This window comes from Quercus lobata, chromosome 7, assembly GCF_001633185.2.
Source record: "Quercus lobata isolate SW786 chromosome 7, ValleyOak3.0 Primary Assembly, whole genome shotgun sequence".
NCBI lineage: Eukaryota > Viridiplantae > Streptophyta > Magnoliopsida > Fagales > Fagaceae > Quercus > Quercus lobata.
Window position 1 is genome coordinate 9,183,013 of NC_044910.1, and position 22,485 is coordinate 9,205,497.

The 22,485-nt window shown below is 38.0% G+C and overlaps 2 protein-coding genes across 2 annotated transcripts; both read left to right on the forward strand.

Moving 5' to 3' along the window:
• The first annotated feature begins 10,926 nt into the window (after window positions 1–10,926).
• Window positions 10,927–12,425, forward strand: LOC115953828 (F-box/kelch-repeat protein At3g06240-like). The gene has a single exon (XM_031071631.1). It carries the CDS (start codon window positions 11,063–11,065, stop codon window positions 12,233–12,235), a length of 1,173 nt encoding a protein of 390 aa, XP_030927491.1. The 5' UTR covers window positions 10,927–11,062; the 3' UTR covers window positions 12,236–12,425.
• Window positions 12,426–21,121: 8,696 nt separating this feature from the next.
• Window positions 21,122–22,276, forward strand: LOC115951525 (F-box/kelch-repeat protein At3g23880-like). The gene has a single exon (XM_031068707.1). The coding sequence runs from the start codon at window positions 21,122–21,124 to the stop codon at window positions 22,274–22,276; it is 1,155 nt and encodes a 384-aa protein (XP_030924567.1).
• The last annotated feature ends 209 nt before the right edge of the window (window positions 22,277–22,485 follow it).

Here is a 22,485-nt window from a genome sequence, read left to right on the forward strand (position 1 = left end):
ATAATAAAAAATAAATAACTAAATAACTCCCCTACTATTCCACCTATCTCCATTGGCATTAAATTTTCTCTACCTAACCCCCCACTTTCTACACTTTTTCCCGTGGATCAATACTTGATCATCATTCATCAATTCAAAATTTGCTTACATTAAATTCTCCACCTACCCCCACTTTCTTTTCCTTTTCCCATTCAATCAGTACTTGCTTCTACAATCTGAATCTATTTCTGCACTCTTCATGTCTTCTCCTCATTTTACACATCTTCCTTTACCTCTCTCTCTGCCAAGCAAAGTTCAACCTCACTCCACAGCTAGCATGTTCTCAAAATATCATTTCTTTTACAACAGGTCAGTGTTGCTTCTTCCCTAAATTTCTTTTCTTTTACAAGAACTGAAGATGAGAAAAGATTAATTGTTCTTCAGTTCTTGTCCTTTGAAGCTCGTTCATTTGCTCAAAATACCGCAAGGCCAAGAGGAAAAGGAGGTTGAGGTAGAGGCGTGTGAGGGAAAAAGGCGACCACCAAATTTCAAAGCCGAACAGAGAAGATGAGAAAGAGTGAGAAAAAAAATTTCAGAGGAAACGGAAGCTGAGAGTGTGAGAGAGGGTTGTGAGGGAAAAAAAAAGAGAGGATATGAGTTTTTAGGGTTAGGTTTCCCCAAAACAACGTAATTTTAGGTTGGGAAAAATGTCAAAAACGGTGTAGTTTTCAGTCTCAACACAACCAGCCAATAACCAGTTCAACTGTACCGGTTTCTGGTTTCACGGTTAAACCGGCCGGTTTTTAGTTGTTTTTCGGTTTTTAATCATAATCGGATCGGATTAGTGGCTGGTTCCCGATTGAACCGGTCGGACCGGCTAGTCTGGTCCGGTTTTTAAAACCATGGCAAGATAGCACTGTTCAGTGGTCTTTTCCACATAAATGCGGCCAGAAAAGTAGCTGCAGTGCATTTAATGCGGTGGTAACAGTTTTCCCTTAGATATATTTGGGTTTCCTTCCTTCTTTATGTTCATGAAGCACATTCCTATCATTGGAGCTTCTTGGAAGATCACTCTAACTGCTAAAATACTTACTTGAGCTGCATTCATCATATCCAAGAAGGAGTTCCTCCTAGGACCACCTTCCCTTTGTTCCTTATTTATGAGACTTTAAATTGGAACCCCTGATAACTATTTGTCCCTTCTCGGACCATATAACGTCCTCGGACAAAGTCCAAAGCCCAATATATGATTTTGGGCCATTATCCCTACAAGTAGTATCATGACATTGTAAACTTATTCCAAAAACCGTATTTATCCCCACCAAAAAATAAAAACGTTTGACATATACACAAGAATTTTAAGGCATTTAATTTTTAATCTTTTTTTTTTTTTTTTTGAAACTGAAACATATATTTCAAACAAAAGGAAGGCAAAACAGCCAATACAGAGCTCAAAACTGACAGAACAAGATAGCAAAGAAAAGAAAAAAGACAGACCACAAGCAGACCAGCCCACAAAACAAATTCCATTAGTTGAAACTATCTATACCAAGAAGATCAGCTACAATATCTGGTGTTGTACCAGTCCAACTCTTCAACTCTCCACCTCTCTTAGCCTGTTGAGCAAGTTCATGGGCTATCTTGTTTCCATTCCTACTTATGTGCCTAACTTCTGCCATCCTATAATTGGACATTTCAAGGATTATACCAGAAATGATGTTGCCAGCCAAACCTTTACAATCTTTGTCTTTTACTGCTTGGACCATTTGCATAGAATCCCCTTCCAAAATGACATTCCCCAAGCCCAACTCCATAGCTAGGATAGCACCCTTTTCCATAGCCAATGCTTATGTTTCTTCCACTGCAAATTTCCTAGAAAGAGGCATACTAATAGCTGCAACAATTTGACTCTCCCAGTCCCAAATGACAATGCCAATTCCAGAATGACCATCCACAGCTAGGATTGCTCCATCCACATTTATAAGGAAAGAACCTTCTGGTGGAGGCCTCCAAGCTCTAGGCTGCTTCTCTTTCCTTGTTGCAAAGGAATTATTTGCAATCTTAAAATCTTCCACCATACTAGTTGCTGTCCCCCACACCTGATCTGCTGTAGTTGTGCTAGCTTCAAAGATCAATTGGTTTCTATGGTACTAGATCGTCCAGGCTACACCAAAAAGGATTTCCAGGTCACGTTGGGTTCCCAGGCATATTATTGTGAGAGCCAGATTAGAAATATCACCCCTGCTCTCCAAAATATTTCTCGGACCATCACTCCACTTTGACCAAACTGCCTTTGCTAACTCACACTTTGGAATGACATGCTCTACAACTTCTTCTTCCTTCTTGCATATAGGGCATAGGACATCAACTTGGATTCCTCTTCTGTTTAAGTTCACCATGGTGGGTATAGCATTCATGCACAACTGCCACGCAAAAATATGCATTTTTTCTGGAATATTTAGTTGCCATATTCTTTTCCATAGAGGGGCATGTACATCTCCCCTTGAAGTCTCACCTTGAATGTCTGAATCCAACAGTTTCTTGGCCACATAATAAGCACTCTTCACAGAAAAAATTCTTTTTTTATTACCCACCCAAATTATGGAGTCCTCCGGAAGATGATGGCACAAGGGAACGTTAAGAATGGTAGTCACCTCAAAGGGTAAGAAGATCTCAACCAGCCTATCCCTTCTCCACATTTTTGTGTCTTCATCTATAAGGGATGATACCATTGGAAAAGCCCCAAAGTCTTTTGGAGGAGAACTGACCTTATATGTCGTAGGAGTTGACAACCATTTATCATCCCAAATGTGAATTAGTTAACCATTCCCCACTCTCCACCTAGTGCCTTACCTGAGAACCTCCAAGCTTTTATGGATACTTCTTCAAGCATAAGATGGGTTACTTCCAATACTCGCCCCAAGAACATCGCCGATTGGAAAGTATTTTGCTTTATACAAGCGGGCCATCAATGATGATGGTTCTTCTAGCATCCGCCACCCCTGCTTTGCAAGCATAGCCAAGTTGAAGGCCTGGAGATCTTTGAAACCCATGCCGCCTTCCCTCTTTGCTCTGCACATTTTTGACCAGCTAACCCAAGCAATCTTGGATTCTTGATACTTTTGTCCCCACCAAAAATTCATCATGATTCCTTCCATTTCATCACAAAGACTCTTAGGAAGCAAAAAACACCCCATTGCATATGTTGGCACAGCCTAAGCCACCGCTTTTATAAGAATTTCCCTACCTCCAATGGATAATAGTTTCTCATTCCATCCCATCAGCTTCTTCCCAACCCTCTCTTTAATTTCGTTAAAAACTTGTTTCTTGGATCTGCCAATCATGGAAGGCAGCCCCAAGTATTTCTTTGGTTGGGTATCTTGCATTGATCCAAGAATATCCTTCACCTCTTCTCTTTTCTCCTCCTTAGTGTTTCAGCTAAAAAACACAGATGATTTATCCGTGTTAATCTTTTGTCCTGAGGCTTCTTCATACTTTTGAAGTATACTTAGTACTTCCCTGCTTTCTTGTCCACTTGCTTTGCAATATATGATGCTATCATCGGCAAAAAGGAGATGTGTAACAGTAGGGCAATTTCTGCAAATTGAGATTTCAGAGAGTCTATTATTTATAGTTGCTTCCAAAATTAGACCTGTAAAACCCTCTGAACAAAGAAGGAATAAATATGGAGATATTGGGTCTCCTTGGCGTAGGCCTCTTGTGGGGGTGACACAACCATGAGCAACCCCATTAATAAGTACAAAGTAAGACACAGTAGTTATGCAATTCATAATCAAGCTAATCCATTTTTCATTAAAGCCCATTCTCTCCATGATTTTCTTTAAAAAACATCATTCTACCCGGTTATAGGCCTTACTCATATCAAGCTTAATGGCCATATAGCTTTCTTTTCCTTCCTTCTTTTTTAAGTAACGCATAATTTCAAAAGCAACTAGGACATTATCTATTATTAGGCGGCCAAGGACAAAAGCACTTTGATTTTCTGAAATGATGGTGGACAGGATTGGTTTCAATCTATTCGCTAGGACTTTAGATATAATTTTGTAAGACACATTACACAGACTGATAGGCCGGAATTCAGTCATTTTGGTTGGGCTATTTGTTTTTGGTATAAGAGCAATATTTGTTTGGTTTAGGGGTGCTACTGAAGCATTTGAGTTTAGGACATTCAAAACAGTATTAATAATATCATTGCCAATAACATCCCAATATTTTTGGTAAAAAATTGCAGACATACCGTCAGGGCCCGGGGCTTTTGTTAGGTGCATAGAGTGGACAGCTTGAACAACCTCTTCCCTTTGGAATTCCTTTGTGAGCTGCTCATTCATCTCTGGGGTAGCACTTCTTGGAATCAAATTGGCCACTTCCTCACTTTCGGATGGGCAGGAGGTTGAGAACAACTCATTAAAGTACTCTGTTGCTATGCTTAATATGCCTCCCACATCTTCACACCATTTCCCATCCTTGTCCCATAAACCTCTAATCTCATTTTTCTTTCTTCTTTGCGACACTTTGTGGTGGAAGTATTGGGTGTTTCTATCGCCCTTTTGGTACCATTGAACTCTTGATCTTTGGTGCCATCTCATCTCTTCCTCTTCCAGAAGCTCATTAATTTCTTTCTGGAGTTCATTTATTTCTGCTCCTCTACTACCCTCTCTGTCCTCTTGAACAAGAGCTTGGAGCGATTTCCTTTTTTCTTGGATGAGCCTAGGAAAGTAACCAAAATCAGTTTGGTTCCATTTGGTTAACCCAGCTGTACACTCCTTTAGACCTTTAACCCACCCAACTGTTGATTGTATACCCGAGAAGTTTGTCCACGCTTCTTGGATAACTTCCTTACACTTCTCATATTTAGTCCATGCCTTTTCAAAGTGGAATCTTCTCCCCCTTTGAGTTGGTGGATGTTTTTGGTCTATCAATAGAATAGCACAGTGATCAGAGGTTGGTTCTACAATATGAAAAACTCTAGCATTTTGGTAATACTCTACCCACTCAACTGTAGCAAGCACTCTATCCAACCTTAATTGAATTCTTCCTTCATTTGGTCTTTGATTGCACTAGGTAAACTTCGGTCCTTCATACCCCATATCTTGGAACCTACAAAAATCTATTGCCTCTCTGAAACCTTCCATTTGCTGTTGGGCTCTATCCGGGCCTCCCGATTTCTCTGTTGCCGACACAATTTCATTGAAATCTCCCAGGCACATCCATGGCATCTGATACTGAGATTTGAGAAACTGGAGAAGACTCCAAGATTCCTTTCTCAAACTTGTTTCCAAGTTTCCATAAAAACCCGTCATTCTCCATTTAAATCCCGCCTTAGGAATTTGACAGGTATTTTTGGTGAAGTTCATGTTGACAGGTATTTTTGGTATCAAATATGGAATTTGACTACTAAATTGAGCCCTTATTATGCTCTCTTTATTTTTCCCACCTCTTATTGTTGAACACATGAACATTAGAGTCATTAATTTATTAACGAGTAAAAAATCCTAATGGGAATTGTGGCTATTATATCCCAACTGATACTAGGGTCAATAATATTGTGCACGGCCTCAAAGATGGAAATGTCATACATACCTAGCCAACATAATCTTATCTTAATTTATTAACGAGTAAAAAATCCTAATGGGAATTGTGGCTATTATATCCCAACTGATACTAGGGTCAATAATATTGTGCACGGCCTCAAAGATGGAAATGTCATACATACCTAGCCAACATAATCTTATCTTATTTTATTGCCCATGTGACAACATGGACAATTTGATGAGCTTCTCTTTGACTTTAGTCCCTATAAAAAAAAATAAAAAAATAAAAAGAGGCTGAACTTGTGCAATCTGCACAGGATGCAGAAAGTTTATATTTAGGTTGTAAGCAATGATTAAGTCAAATTTATATTTCACTATATCAAATAGAAGGCTTTTTTAAAGATGTTTTTAACTGCTTGAAATTGTTAGGATTTGATGAAATTCATCAAATATATGATTTGGTATGATATATGATGGCTGGGATTATGAAGCTTTTGTTTAACACAAAGTTGTTATTATGTTGGCTTTCTTCCTTCCTGCTGCAGACATGAAAGTATGGCTGTGACATGGAATGCCACATTTATCTTTGTCGAACAAGAGAAAGGGAAATCCTTAAGAGCTTATCTTTGTATACAGTAGAAGTCGTAGTCAAATTTTTTACTAAATAATATATGTTTTGTTTAATTTGCCTACTAGCCACTGATTGTTGCGGATCTTTCCAAAACTACTATGCAAGTGAATGTTTCCAAATGCAATTGATTAGTCATTGTTTTTTGCCTCTGTTTCAAAGTTTCAGATAATAATAACAATTTGATGCACTTTCTTCTATTGAAACCTTTTACCAGATTGAATGATAGGGTAGTATAATTTTCTTAAGCTGTTACTCCCGACCTAGAAATTCAGGGAGACCCTTTTGTGCCAAGCTTATAATAGAGTTCAATTACATGACTTATAAGATATGACTGCTTATTTATCGATGTAAGTATACCTAAATCTTATCCATTAGTCAAAAATACCTGTGCATAGCTCACTGATTTATCTTAGTAAAAAAAAAAAAAAGGCTAGCCAGCCTTGATATGTTTGGATTTCGGTAAATGACAGCAATAATCAGATAAGACCTACTTGCTTAAAATGTTAGAATATGTTAACTGCCAGTATGAATTATCTTTTGGCTGGATTGTATCCTGGTTTAAGTTATAGTTCTTTTATGTGATGTGTTAATTGATGTAGATGCGACACAATTACAAGCTTGCTACTTAAGAAGGCTTTTGCATGTTACATTGTTTTGCTTAGTTACATAAAGTTTGTCTTGAAAGTGTTACATAACTTTGATATAATAGTTTTATGTTTCACTAGAAGAGAGATAATTATACAACTTCGAAACACCAGTGTCAATAATTTTGACATAGTATGTGTGACTGCTGATGTCCTTACACAAGTTTAACTTGTATCACGTAACGTATTGAAGCCAATTACTCTAGTGTGTCTTTCTCATACTCTTCCATGCAAGGAGGGAGAGTGGGGGACTTTCTCCTTCTCCTCTAAAATACCAGACCAATTAGGAACAGAGGATTTTTCATTGAAACTCTATTTCAATGGCCAAACAACTTCCAATTGCCATACAAGGTTGGATACTTGCTTCAAATAATTATATAATCTATTGAAGATCCATAGTTGACCCCAAAATTTTGGGACTAAAGCTTTGTTTACTGTTGTTGTTGCTATTATTGTAGATCCATAAAATTCTATACAATTTAGTACGAAATTACTAGTGAGGATCCTTAGCATTACAAATAGAGATAATTCTTTTATTCATAATTGGATTATGTACAAATTAGAAAAAAATTGCATCTTTATTTCTAGTATGGTAAATAAATTAATTGTTAAATTTTCAATATTACGTTCTGTGACCGACAATGGGATGGCAACATGGCGGGGCAGGGTGGGGCTGGATAATGGCTGCCTTACCCCCCATCTGTAGTCTAGTGAACTCGCCTCACTAGTCAGGGCAACTTGCCATGCCTTGTTCTTGTCATGCAACCAAATAAAGAGGGGAAAAAATAAAATCTCTCATACGGAAATTTTTTTTTTTTTCAAAAAAAAAATATATATCTTGGAAACTGAAGAGCTTTAGTGTTATACCTAAAGAAAGTAGTGGGTCAGTGGCTATTGAAAAAGATCGATTTTAAACATTTAGTGGATCGATGGCAATCTCACTGTAGATATCTACTAGTTTAAGTCCATACTGAGGTTTGTTTAGTTAGCATAAACAAAGAGATACAGTCATTACAGTGGTTAAGGAAGCAACGAAATAGACTAATGATTAAAGAGGGGTGGGCCTATTAGTGGCATAGGGATCTCTTGGTGGAGCTGCCGGTGGTTTTTGGTGGAGAGAGAAAGAGAGAGATATAGTAGGGGCGGGCGACAGACTTGTACTTGCTCAAACCAAGGCAGCACAAACAATCCTTTTCAATATAACATCCAAATTATTGAAATATATGATTCTGTTTGATATAAGATGGCTGGGATTAGTTAGATAATTGGTAAGTGGACATAGCAACATGAACAATTAGGAATGTGTGGAACTGCCTTAATGTTGTATACAGTAGAAGTCCTAGTCAATTTTTTTGACTAGATACATTTATTAGTTTGCCTAGTAGGCTACTAGCCACTGATTGTTGCTGCTCTGTCCAAGGCTACCATGCTACCCAGCACTTCAAATTTCTATTTCTAACTTGCTATTTGTATGTTAAGCACTTTTGGTTTGGGATACATTAATATGTATAATGAGATAAGATAAATCCTACTTGGAATTAAAGAAGAGCATTGTTTATCACACAGACTTGTTTTAACAGAAATTGTGTCTTGAGGTCATGATTTCAGTTAAAAGCAAGTGTGTGTATAAGTTATTAGCTATTATCGATAAAAGAATATGTTAACTGCTCGTGTGAATTATCTTGTGGCTGCATTTTATCCTGTTTTAAGTTGGAGTTCTTTTATGTGCAGCATTAACTGATGTAGATGCGGCAAATTTACAAGCTTGCAATTTATAAGGCTTTTGCATGTTTTATATTGTTTTGCTTAGTTACATAAAGTTTGTTTTAAATGTGTTATATAACTTTGATAGAATAATTTTATGCTTCACTAGAAGAGAGATGATTATATAAATTCAAAACACCAGTGACAATCATTTGGACATTGTATGATATGCGGTCAACTTTAACTAATCTGTTGAGGATCCATAGTCTAGCCCAGAATTTTGAAACTAATCATTTGTTTGTTGTTTTATGTGTGGCCACTGATGTCCTTACTCAAGTTTTCTTGTATCAAAGAAAATATTAAAGCTAGTTACTCTAGTGTTTCTTTCTTATACCATTCCATCTTATTGCTTGCTCCAGAGTTATATGTATATCTTTGAACTGCAAGATAAATATTTTGAATGAGAAGGTTGGGCATCTAAATAGATCCAATTACCTTTTTTTTATTTGTTGACTACTCTAACTAGATCCAATTGCTTGTTAAGCTTATAAATTGCTTTTTAATAAGATTCCAAAGTTCTAAGGATGGATTGTATGATTTGTGCTATACAATAGGGTGATAGAGATATTTGTCCATAGCATTTCTCTGAAGTTCCTTGTCATGAGGCTGAAATTGAGTTTCTTTGTATTACTATCTGTTGAAGGCATATTTTGAGCTCGAAGCTTTTGATAGGACCAGCATTACTAAAAGCACAACAGCATCCCTAAAAATAAGTTAAGATAATAAAAATAATAATAATAATAATAAAAAGAGATTGAGAGACTTCCTCCTTCTCCTTTAACCTACCAGACCAAATAGGAACAGAGTTTCTTTCGTTGAAACTCTATTTCAATGGCCAAACAAATTCCTGATTGCCATATTAGGTTGGGAGACTTATAATAATTTTTTCCTTTGTAAATTCATAGAATTCTACACAATTTATTATGAAATTACTAGTAAGGATCCTTAGAATGACAAATAAAGATAATCCTTTTTTACAATTGATTATGTACAATTCAAATTAGAAAAACTTGTCAAACTGCATCCTTATTTCTTATAGTGTAAAATAGTTAGAGGAGTATCGATGGTCATATATATATATATGACCATTGATACTCTTGGCACAATCATATTGTTAGAGCATTCACATCAGTCTTAACACAATTTTAGTCAAATTATTCGGTCTAGAAAATAAAATTTTCACTTTTTTTCTTTTAACAAACTCAAAGTCACATACACTTACATCAGATTTAATATTAGTTTCTCTATTTTATTTAAATATTAGTTTGATCTCTAAACATATTAATATTTGTTTTTCTCTTAACCACCTTTCCTTTCATAGCAACACCACCATCTCCTTTGCAAAGCACCTTCAACAACAAAAAGACCCTTCTACTATCGCTTGACAACAATAGCGTCAAGAGCATCACTGATTTCCATCGTTTGCCAATCCAAAGGTTGCCAACATCAATTTATCTATACAAACATCAGTTAATCCAAGTGGCAAAGAGAAGTGAGTCAAAAGATGAATAAAAAATACAATTATTTGGCATGTTGATATACACTTATATATTATTCATAAATAAAATTTAAGTATAAATTGTGGAGACTGATGATAGGCGTTTTTAATTTTGTTTAGTTTTTATTTATTTATACAAGATTGAAATTCTACTATAACCTAATTTAAGTGTATATATGTATGAAACTCACTTTTGGAGACTTGAACTTCGACCCTTGCCCCCCACACCTCACACCCTACAAGCATATATACTTGTGGAATAACCACTGCATCAAGGGTACGCGGTGGTAATTTTATTTAGTAAAATATTTGTAAAGTGCTCTAATTATATTAAAATTTGTTTTATACTAGTAGTTACACCAATTTTCATCCTATTTTTTCTTTATTTTATTTTTTGTAAAATACTAAACATGCTATAAAATTTTTACTAATATGATAATAAATGTGATTTATAAACTTCAAATATCAAATAAATGAATGTTTAGATTGTTTTAATAAGTGATTTGTGACACCTCAAACAGTAAAAAAAAATTAAGCTTTGTTTGAAAACAAAGGGAAAGGAAAAAAAAAAAAAATTGTGCTGACATGACAATTTTCCTTCTTTGGTTGGCATTATAAGAAAGAAAATGAGAAAGTAGAGGGATTAATTATCCACCAAGGCCCACTTTTCTCATCAACCCTAAATGGGTAGAAATGAGGAAAAAGGCAAGTAAAAATGTTGCAATTTTTGGAGGTCACCACAAATGACCTTTAAAATTTCAATTTTTATTTGGAGTATTCAAGGAAAAATATATATCTAAATTAAATGACCTTTAAATATATTATATTCTTTTCTTTTTCACTCCCCTCAGTCTTTCCAAACATGTAAAAACTAAAAAGGAAGCATTTTCTTTTTCAACCAAACACACTGAAAATAATAGTCTATTAACTTGGCTCCTCTTACTTTACCTTCTGGCAGCGGCAAACCTATACCAAAGATCCAAAAGTACCACCGATGTCTCGACCTACGGAAAAGCTAAGATTATTGACCGAGCGTGTTCTGGACGACGACATCGTATTCGACATACTGACTCGGCTACCAGTGAAATCCTTAATCCGATTCAGGTGCGTTTCTAAATCATGGTACTCTATAATCACAAACCCCATTTTCATTGCCACACACTTCAAGCTTAACGAAGCCAAATCATTATCCAATAAAAATAGTCACAATGGTTATCTGCTATATACACCTGTAACAGAGGGCTATTCTTTTCACGAAGAATTGCGTACACTTGTTTACAATAGGGACCGCACAGTGACTGAGATTTCCAGGTTTATAACCCCCTTTCCCATTTGTGATGCCTTCATGAATTGCTTCTGTAATGGCATCTTCTGCCTTGATAGGTGTAACGAAAACAATGGTGATCATATGATATATTTGTGGAACCCAAGCATTAGAAAGTTTAAGATGCTTGCTCCTGCTCTTTTGACTGACCCTTTTGATTGTGCCACCCTTGGACTTGCTTATCATTCTCAAATGAATGATTTCAAGATTCTTAGACTTGTGAGTTTCCCAGGGTCTCTTGGAGAGCCAGATCCACCGACTGAGGCTGAGGTTTACACATTGAGTACGGATTCGTGGAGAAAGGTAGTGTCAGCAGAGTTGTCCGACCCCAACATTGGATATCTTTATCAGAATTCACCATGTATATTTTTTAACGGAGCACTGCACTTGAAACTAACTAACAAACACTGCCGTTTCATTTTTTCCTTTGACATTAATGATGAGAGATTCCATAAGATAATGCTGCCTCTGGATTTCTTAGATGTATACCAATCATATCTTACCGTGTTCAAGGGATCGCTGGCTTATATTATTATCTCTAACTATCTAGCTACTGGGGGCATCATGTGCCACTTATGGGTGATGAAGGAGTATGGCGTGGCAGAGTCTTGGACCAGAAAATGTGTACCAATCGATTGGTTTCATCATTTCCATGGCTGCACAGACTATGGTGAATTGCTAATTGAGAATTTCATGGGGCTGATATCAATTGACCCTGAGAATCTACTTCAGAACAGTCTTATAATGGAATCAAATATTAGATGGGCTGGTTACGCAGCCAATTCCATAGAGAGTTTGGTTCTACTTGATGGGGTAAATGTGTCATCTGAATATGAAGATTAGTCTGTTGAGGTTTCTAGCAAGGTGGCTATTTTTGTGAAGTTCAATGGCAAGTATTTTGGTATCAAATATGCAATTTGAATCCAAGCTCTTATTATGTTGTTTCTTTCTTCCCTCTTATTTTTTATGACATGAACATCAGACGTACTAATTTATTTAGAATTTTTTTAAAGGAGATTATGGCTATTATGCCAAATGATATTCGTGTCAATAACATTGTTCACATCCTCAAAGATGGCAATGTCATGGTGCTGCATACATGCTTAGCCAACATAATCTTATCGCATCTGATTGCCCTCATGAAAAATTTGATGAGCTTAATCTCTTTGCTTTCAGTCCCCACCAAAAAAATCGGGGCTTAATTTCTGCGTGCAGAAAGTTGATTTATTGGTGGTAAGCAATAAATAAGGCTCTCACGATATCATATAGAAGGCTTTATATTCTTTGCAGCCATAGTTGATTGATCTTTTGCTTTTTTATAAAATATGTTTCAACTGCTTCAATTAGTTGGAGTATGCTGGAAATCATGGAATTATTGAAATATATGATTTTGTATGATATAAGATGGCTGGGTTTAGTGAGATTGTTGATAAGTGGGCTAGTGATATAGAGAACTTGGTATGATTGAATACTCTTTACTTTTGTATACAGCAGAAGTCAAAGTCAAATTTTTGACTCAAATCTATGATTTTTCAATGCCATTAATCTTTTAGCTCTTTTTAAAAGCATTAAGTTATAAATCTGATTGTTTCTGGTCTGTGCAAGGATAATGTGCACACTTAAAATATTACAAGTGATTGAATCACTATTTTTCTGCCTCTGTTTCAATGGTTAAGTCATTGATAAATTGATGTACTCTCTTGAGTCTTGATTGTAACATTTTTTTCCTAGTTGAATTATTTGGTAGTTAAGTTTGCTAATATGTTACTCCTGCCCTAGGGATTTAGACAGGCATTTCAACCTCAAGCTTAGGAATAATTTTGGTTACAGGTTTGACATAAATGATGTAAATTATAAAAAATGACCCTTTTGTGGTGAGTGTTTTATGTTGTCATTGGAAAGCTGCTGAAGAATTGTTAGCATATGAAGCTTCTGTTTAAAACAAAGATGTTATTATATTTGTTTTGACATGGCAATGTCATGGACACGAATATATGCTTAGTAAACATAATATTTGTTTCATTTTTGTGCTGGTGACAAAAATGTCATGAGCATTGCTTTAGCTTTTAGTCCTTAATCCCAAATTTTACTATTTGAATGTTTAGTTTTTAATTTGGGATTACGTTATTACTTCTTTACTCATATCCACAGAGGGAGGGAGAAATTATTTGGGAGAGTAATAAAAATTGATAAAGAAATAATATTTTATTGAAATGGAGTGTAAAATAAATAATCTAATGTAATTGTTTTTCTTGCTAGGGTTTAATCAAAAAAAAAAAAAATTTTGGTCACAAGACACCCTCACTCACACTTTATTAAGTCCTAGAAAGGTTTAAAGAATCTGGTCAACTGAGTATAAGCACTCAATTTTAAATTCCTATATTTTTTAAAAATTTCAGGCCAAAATAAAATTCCTAAATTTTTATTTTTATTTTTATTTTTTTAAGTTAAAAGATAGAAAGCTAAGTATACAAAAAACTGATCTAGTGACAAACGAGCAGACGAAAAAGTGAACAGCTCACGAAAGAGCCTAGCAGGCTTAGCAGCTAAACACGATATAGACGTTGCTGTAAAAGATACACGCTTGACAAAAACGGACTCTGCTATAAGTCTTTATTTTTTTTGAGCTGCTGTGAAGTGCTGGTACTCTTCCAAAAAATACAGTAGCTCCATCACGGATGGCATTTGGTTGTAGCTGAATGTTTTCAAAATCAAACTTGTTACGGGCATTCCAATAGAGAGTAGAGACCAAGCGATAACTGTCCAAACCTCAAGGTCTAGCTTCTTTAGCATACTCTGAAACGGTAAGAAGTCTTGTGCTGCATTGGAACATTTTTGTATAAAAAAGACGGGGAAAATGGGTTTATTTTTAAAATATCCAGCATAATATTCCTATTTTCAAACTATTAAGCACCGTGTCCATGTTTTGAAACTCAATTTTTAAAAAATCGAGATTCAATGTAACTTAATTTTAATGTTTTTGAGTTTTAGGTAAGTTTTTGCCATGCTGGATGAGCATCCGTGGCTTTTCCCAATTTAGGGAAAAAAAAAATCCAATTGGAACTCGAGTTCCTCAAAAAAAATTTCAATGCTAAACTCGATATTCTTAAGACTGAGTTTCATGGGAATTTAAAAAAATATTCTATGAAATTTTTTTGTCATGTCTGTAACTCAATTTTAAAAGTATCAAATTGTAAGGACGCGATTCGTGGCGGACCGTAACAGTGTCGGGTTCGCACGTAAAAAGGCCCCTAACAACATCATTTGTAGAGCGTGGGTTTGGAAGGCTAGGCCCTAGTTAACAGGCGGTGGGTTTTCGCGGTGTTCGTACCAGTTTAAGTTTTCCTACACCCCTGGAGTCTTTCTCCTGGAGGTGGGCTGGGAGGCTCAGGTTTCTGGCCATTTTTCCCAACCCCTTTTTAGGTTACTTCTTTTTCCTTTTATATTCGCCTGCGTTCATTGTCCTTCGTCCACGTATAGGGTCAATCTTTCCAAAATTGATACTTGTCCCATCAGTCCATATTCAAAGTCGTTGGGGGTGGTTGTAAAAGTCAAAAACTGCAGCTCTGTCAGGTTCAGAGCATTGAATGGCAGTAAGAGCAGCTTTCCCTGGATATTTTAGATCTTTTGTCCTGGTTTCGGTCCTATACCGTTTCTGCCCTCCTTTCAGGGGGGAACTTTGGGTCTGCCGAGGACTGAGCCGTCTTCGGCGATGTCCATAAGCTATTTGGTCGAGTTTGGGCCATAGCCCTCCTCGGCTTGGGCCTTCGGATTTTCCCCAGGTAGATGGGCCCGGCCCGTAAATCGTTTGGGCCCCACAATAGCCCCTCAAAACCCGGCTGTCCAACCTCTTGGTTGGAAAGGGGGGTTTTGGTGATGCCAAACCTCTTCCTACGGCCCAATCAGTTTGGCCCTTTAATGATGCTGGCGGCTTCTCATCTGTCCAAGAAACGCGCCGGTCTATGAGGTAGCCTTTTGATTTCGCGCTTGATGCGCTCTTACCGCTTGGGTATCCCAAAACGTGCTTTTAATAATCACTATTCACGAGGTTACTTTAATTCGACGGTTTATTTTGATGGGGTGGAGAAGTGGAACCGGCGTGTTTGGGTTCGCTGATTCCTTCGGAGATCTGAACCTATTAAATGCCCCCCGCTCCGCCCTTTGTATAAGTAGGACAGGAGGAGGTTATTGTTTTTACCAAAAATCCCTTTTCATCCTCCTGCGACTCTGGAATACTTAGCCTCCCTTAGGATTCAGTTTACTCACTGGTTTATACACTTAATCGTAAAATACTTAACCATAACAACAAGGGATGCAAAAGCCCCACCCCTCCCAAAAACGCCACGTTCCAATAAAACTTATCATGGCCCGATCGGGACAAGGATGGCGAAGACTCAAAATCAACCTCATCCTTCTTTCAGTCAAAATCCGAAGCAGGGACTCGTCACGTCAAACTTTCGACATGACTGAGTCGAGAACACCCAAGATCGTTACCATCCGGCTCCTCACGAGCGTACCTAATATGGCACCGGCGTGTTAGGAGTCAGGGCTGAGGCAGGGGCTAAGTGCTTCTGCTTCTCCCTCTTTTGCTCCTTGGTGCCCTCCCCCTCCCTCTTCTTATTGTCTTCCCAGCACCAGTTCCGCCCTGGTGCTGTTTCTTTTCTATCTTTTGTTCCTCTCTTTGTCTCTTCATCTCTCTCTCTTCTTCTCCTCCTTCTTTACTCATGTCCTCCATCTTCTTTACTCATCCCCTTCATCTTCGTCATTGATTTCTTCCTTACTATTTCCTTCTTCTTCATTCATTTTCTTTTTTAAAGTGAGTCCCTCTCTCAGTATGAGCAGCAATGAGGCAGAGATTGGAGAAACTTTGAAGACGAGTTTAAAAGACGCTTGACAGTTTACTTTTCTGTACTACAGATGTAATGGTTGCTTAGGCAGTTTACATTTTGTATAGGCTCGTCTGAGCCCCTTTTTGTACGTTGTAATGATTTTTTTTTTATATTAATAAAAATCGTTGTCTACCTTATTTCGCATGTTATGTCTCTATGTTTTCATAAATTTGCAAGCGCTGCTCGGCACGATGATATAGCATCTAAATCAATGACGACTAAGACCGAAATATTTGATAATAAAATGATGTCGCCATAGCTTTAATAGAAGTGCTTGGCACAATAAGGCCGACCCGTAAAAAATAGTACTCACCCGGAACTAGCCGAGGAAAGAACCGAAGGCTTGATGCCGTGTGAGAAATAGCCGTCCGAGGACATATCCCCTGCCAAATGACTAGCCCTCTTATACGACTAAATGCTGGGGCGTTCCACCCCCTTCCTTACACCTTTATTGGCCTTAACATTTTATGGCGTTTAAGCCGTGGATGAAGTGACCTGACATTTTTACCAAGTAACCTTTCTTATGAGAGTCAAACCTTTTCTTATCCAAGTATTTGGTTTTCCCATAGGCTTGAGTCCGAGGACCATGCAAGGCCTTGGTTCTGTCCAATAACTTGTAATTTTTTGTAATTTTTCGTGCTTGGCTTCCCCATAGGCTTGAGTCCGAGGACCATACAAGGCCTTGGTTCTGCCCAAAAACTTGTAATTTTTTATAATTTTTCGTACTTGGTTTCCCCATAGGCTTGAGTACGAGGACCATACAAGGCCTTTGTTCTGTCCCCGGGCCCATATGCCGAACGGGCCTGGGCCGCGAATTTACTGGGCCCCACAAATTAAGAGGTGTTTCCATAACTTTCGATCACGCGGTACCTTTTGGCGTCCCAGTGTTCGAGGTGCACCTTCTCGAGACTCCTTTAACCTCAGGGTTGCAGACGACGTTGGAAGTCGAGCCAGAGACGTTTTGTCTGTAGCGTTCCTTGGGACGCTGCGCGAATTAAATGCCACCACCTTATCTTTTAACATAAATAGGAGAGAAAGTTGCTCCTTTTCACACACAAATCCTTCAGATTCCTCCCTTAGTTCATCATGCTTGAGGCAGGGCTTGGGAAAAAGGAGCTCCCTCCGCCACAAAGGCGTCATGTCTCTCCGAGACTCAGAGTAGGGAGGCACGGGCCAAGGAGGTGCAAGTTCAAGGGAGCATTCCATTTCGTCATAGGGGAGAGGGTCTTTTTCCCTCTTTTAGTCAAAATCCGAAGCAGGTTCTGGTCATGCCAGTTTTTCGGTATGTCCAGAGAAGGAATTTCCACCATCAGCACTGTCTGCCTTGTAGCAGGCAAATTTTTGTGGGGGCTTCCCAACCTCAAGCTCCTAGCACCTTTTCTGTAGATGGTGTTAGCCTGAGGTCAGGTTCTTTGGCTGCCTGAGTTATGGGCATGCAGAAGTGTCGAGGAATAGTTTCCTTCGACAATAACTTGGCGCAGTAGCCAACCTCTCCTCTGAGCTGTCCCCACGGCCTTCTCTCCACTCGCTTGTATTTTCCTTTACTTATGTAGTCAGCTTTAGCGTAAGCTAATTTCAGCTTTTCCTTGTACACTGTACTGTTCCTTTGTTTTAATAAAATATGTGTCTATTTCTCCATACATATCTTTCTTCTTCGTAACAACTACTTTATGCATGAATATTAAATGCAAGCTTGCCCTTAAGGATATTCCAGGCAGAAAAAATGCTTTAACACAGGTTCCTACTAATTTAAACTCATAAATATTATCAAGTATACCAATGGTAACTTTCAATAAGTTAAATTCTTGAAACTAACCGGGATAAGCGCTGAGTAATACGCGATGCATGCTAGACCAATGTCCGAGAACGATAATCTCTAAGTAATTCGTCTGAAAGGGTAGCTAAGTAGCGAGGAACTTTGGTTGTGCTTTTGGGGTAATATGTTGCGCCGTATCGCATCAATCCCTTTGATATTGGGGATCCGAGGGTGGACCGAGGAATCCGCGCAATCAAGGTATTAACCCGTCTGCTAACGCGGAGTTCTCTTCGGAGGGATTTCGAGGTTTACGGGCCATAGTTTTTCCTTTAAATGGTTGGTTCCTCATCCAAGTAGTTGGTTTCCCCATAGGCTTAAGTCCGAGGACTATGCAATGCCCTGGTTCTGTCCAAAACTTAGTTTTCCTCATCCAGGTAGTTGGTTTCCCCTGAGGCTTGGGTCCGAGGACCATGCAATGCCTTGGTTCTGTCCAAAACCTAGTTTTCCACATCCAGGTAGTTGGTTTCCCTGAGGCTTGGTCCGAGGACCATGCAATGCCTTGGTTCTGTCAAAAACCTAGTTTTCATTACATCCAGGTAGTTGGTTTCCCCTGAGGCTTGGGTCCGAGGACCATGCAATGCCTTGGTTCTGTCCAAAACCTAGTTTTCATTACATCCAGGTAGTTGGTTTCCCCTGAGGCTTGGGTCCGAGGACCATGCAATGCCTTGGTTCTGTCCAAAACCTAGTTTTCATTACATCCAGGTAGTTAGTTTCCCCTGAGGCTTGGGTCCGAGGACCATGCAATGCCTTGGTTCTGTCCAAAACCTAGTTTTCATTACATCCAGGTAGTTGGTTTCCCCTGAGGCTTGGGTCTGGGGACCATGCAATGCCTTGGTTCTGTCCAAAACCTAGTTTTCATTACATCCAGGTAGTTGGTTTCCCCTGAGGCTTGGGTCCGAGGACCATGCAATGCCTTGGTTCTGTCCAAAACCTAGTTTTCCCTTTGTATGGGATCTTGGCTTTAGGGGAGTTAGCTCCTCGGCCAAGCCCCTAGAGTTTATCCATACGGTTAACGTTACCAGGTGCCTAGTTTACTCCTTACAGGGGACCTTGGCTTTAAGGGAGTTAGTTCCTCAACCCAGCCCCTAGTCAAGAAACATAGTCCCTAACAGAACTTTATACTAGAACTCTATAACCGACGGTTAGATATAACGAAGAAATTCTATCGACCCACTTCCTATACCAACACACAAGCCATCCCCACAGACGGCGCCAATTGTAAGGACGCGATTCGTGGCGGACCGTAACAGTGTCGGGTTCGCACGTAAAAAGGCCCCTAACAACATCATTTGTAGAGCGTGGGTTTGGAAGGCTAGGCCCTAGTTAACAGGCGGTGGGTTTTCGCGGTGTTCGTACCAGTTTAAGTTTTCCTACACCCCTGGAGTCTTTCTCCTGGAGGTGGGCTGGGAGGCTCAGGTTTCTGGCCATTTTTCCCAACCCCTTTTTAGGTTACTTCTTTTTCCTTTTATATTCGCCTGCGTTCATTGTCCTTCGTCCACGTATAGGGTCAATCTTTCCAAAATTGATACTTGTCCCATCAGTCCATATTCAAAGTCGTTGGGGGTGGTTGTAAAAGTCAAAAACTGCAGCTCTGTCAGGTTCAGAGCATTGAATGGCAGTAAGAGCAGCTTTCCCTGGATATTTTAGATCTTTTGTCCTGGTTTCGGTCCTATACCGTTTCTGCCCTCCTTTCAGGGGGGGAACTTTGGGTCTGCCGAGGACTGAGCCGTCTTCGGCGATGTCCATAGGCTATTTGGTCGAGTTTGGGCCATAGCCCTCCTCGGCTTGGGCCTTCGGATTTTCCCCAGGTAGATGGGCCCGGCCCGTAAATCGTTTGGGCCCCACACAAATTATCTTTGGATTTTTTAAAAAGTGAACTCGATTTTAAGAAAATCAAGTTTTACTAAAGTTATATCCAAAACAAGTTTTTTCAGAATCAATGTTTCTAGTCCCCTTAACTTCAGTATTTCTTATAGCTCCAAAGCTATACATCCCTGGATTCGGTGTTATCTCTCAAGTGATCATCTCTCTATTATCTCAAGTACAAAACCCATATCATAATTTGACGCACATAGAAAATTTTTTGACATAGGTGAGGAATAGTGTTAGGTATTGCAAAGGTTTATCTGCTAAAATGTATTTTCATATTGAGGAAGTATTTTCATTTGATATGTTCTATTGTTTGTGCTTAGGAATTTGGTTGAATGAGCGTTATGTAAGTACATTGGGGTTATATTAGTTGTTTGGTGTTGTAAATTTGAAGTACAAAAAATAAAAAAATTTTGATTTGCAAGAAGCAATGAACAATAAATCTTATTTGGTTAAGATTTTTTTAAAATTGTTATTAAGAGTTTAGGAGGAATCTTAACAAAATAAAGGATCTTATTTATTAGTTAATGTTGTTATTTTCCCCCTATATATATATATATATATATACTTATTATATAATAAAAATTGGGCTTAGAAACCGTGGTTGCACCAAGTGACTATACCAAATTGAAGAAAATTCATTAAATTTCATTTTTTTTAAAAATTAAATTTAGTTGGTTGATGCCATACAACCACCATACTTGAAAAAGACTTAAATTATCACAAGAAATTTTTAGATAAAAAAATTTTTATTATATTTCTCTTGCCCAGTTGTATTTTTAATAAAAATTAGAAAATTTATTGCTAAAAGTATAGTATATATTACAAAGGAGTATGATAAGCTTAGAACGGCGGGCAAATAGAATTTAGTAGTATCATGGCATTGTAAACCTATCCTAAAAAACCGTATATATCCTCTCCAACAAATAAAAATGTTTAATACATATTGTGTCAGTATTAACTTAAAGTTCAAGAATTATAAGGTATTTAATTTTTACTTAAGACTCCTTTTAGGTGGAGAAGGTATATATATACACGCTGTATTTTTTTTTACTTTGCCTTCTTGTAGCCGACTAGCCGCATCTTCTCAAAAAAACAAAAAAAAAAAAAAAAAACCTTTCTTTTAGCCGCAAACCCAAACCAAAAGTACCACCGATGTCTCAACCTACGAAAAAGCTAATATTGTCAACCGAGTGCGTCCCGGACGACATCGTATTCGACATACTGACTCGGCTGCCAGTGAAACCTTTAATCCGATTCAGGTGCGTTTCAAAATCTTTGAACTCCACCATAACCAGCCGCATATTTATTACCACACACTTCAAGCTCAACGAAGCCAAATCATTATCCAATAAAGATAGTCACAATGATTATCTGCTATATACATCTAAATCAGAGTACTTTTCATTTAATGAAGAAGAATTGGTTGCATTTGTTTGCAATAGGGACCACATATTGACTGAGATTTCTAGGTTTAAAACCCCATTTTGCTTTTTGGATGGTTACTTCGTCAATTGCTTCTGTAACGGCATCTTCTGCCTAAGTAGATATGATGATGATACTATAATATGTTGGAACCCAAGCATTAGAAAGTTTAAGATGCTTGCTCCTGCTCTTCTGACTGAATTTTTTAGTTGGGTCACTCTTGGACTTGCCTATAATTCTCAAAACAATGATTTCAAGATTCTCAGACTTATGTGTTCTCAAAAGTCTGATGAAGAGCCAGATGGCCCAGATCGACCGGCTGAGGCCGAGGTTTACACATTGAGTACGGATTCATGGAGAAAGGTTGTAATATCGGTGGATTCATCCGAACCCAACATTGGATATGTTTATCATACTTCACCGTTCATATTTTTTAATGGAGCACTTCACTGTATAGCATTTACTAACAACGGCCGTTTCATTTTGTCCTTCGAAGTCAATGATGAGAGATTCCATAAGATAATGTTGCCTCAGGATTCCTTAGATGGATACCAAGGATGTCTTGGAGTGTTCAAGGGATTGCTGGCTTTTATTGTTTTGTCTCGTGATATAGACCCCATATGCGACATATGGGTGATGAAGGAATATGGTTTGGTAGAGTCTTGGACTAGAAAATCTGTACCAATCGATTGGATTCATTCTCTTTTTGGCGTCACTGACAATGGTGAACTATTTGGCATTGCCACAGAGCTTAATTTGATTGACCCTGAGAAGAATCTAAATCAGAACATTCTTGTATCAAAGAGATATATTAGATGGGTTGGTTATGCATCTAATTTTATGGAGAGTTTGGTTCTACTTGATGGGGGTAAATGCATCCTCTGAATATGAAGATTAGTCTGTTGAAGTTTCTAGCAAGGTAGCTATTTTTGTGAATTTCAATGACATGTATTTTGGTATCAAATATGCAATTTGAATTTGAGCTCTTATTATGTTGTTTCTTTCTTTTCTCTTATTGTTTATGACACGAACATCAGACGTATTAATTTATTAAGAAAATTATTTTGGGGATTGTGGCTGTTATGCCCAATTGA

Bases quoted from the DNA above. Each gene is read 5' to 3' on its own strand.
- LOC115953828 (XM_031071631.1), top strand. From the start codon at position 11,063: ATGTCTCGACCTACGGAAAAGCTAAGATTATTGACCGAGCGTGTTCTG.
- LOC115951525 (XM_031068707.1), top strand. From the start codon at position 21,122: ATGTCTCAACCTACGAAAAAGCTAATATTGTCAACCGAGTGCGTCCCG.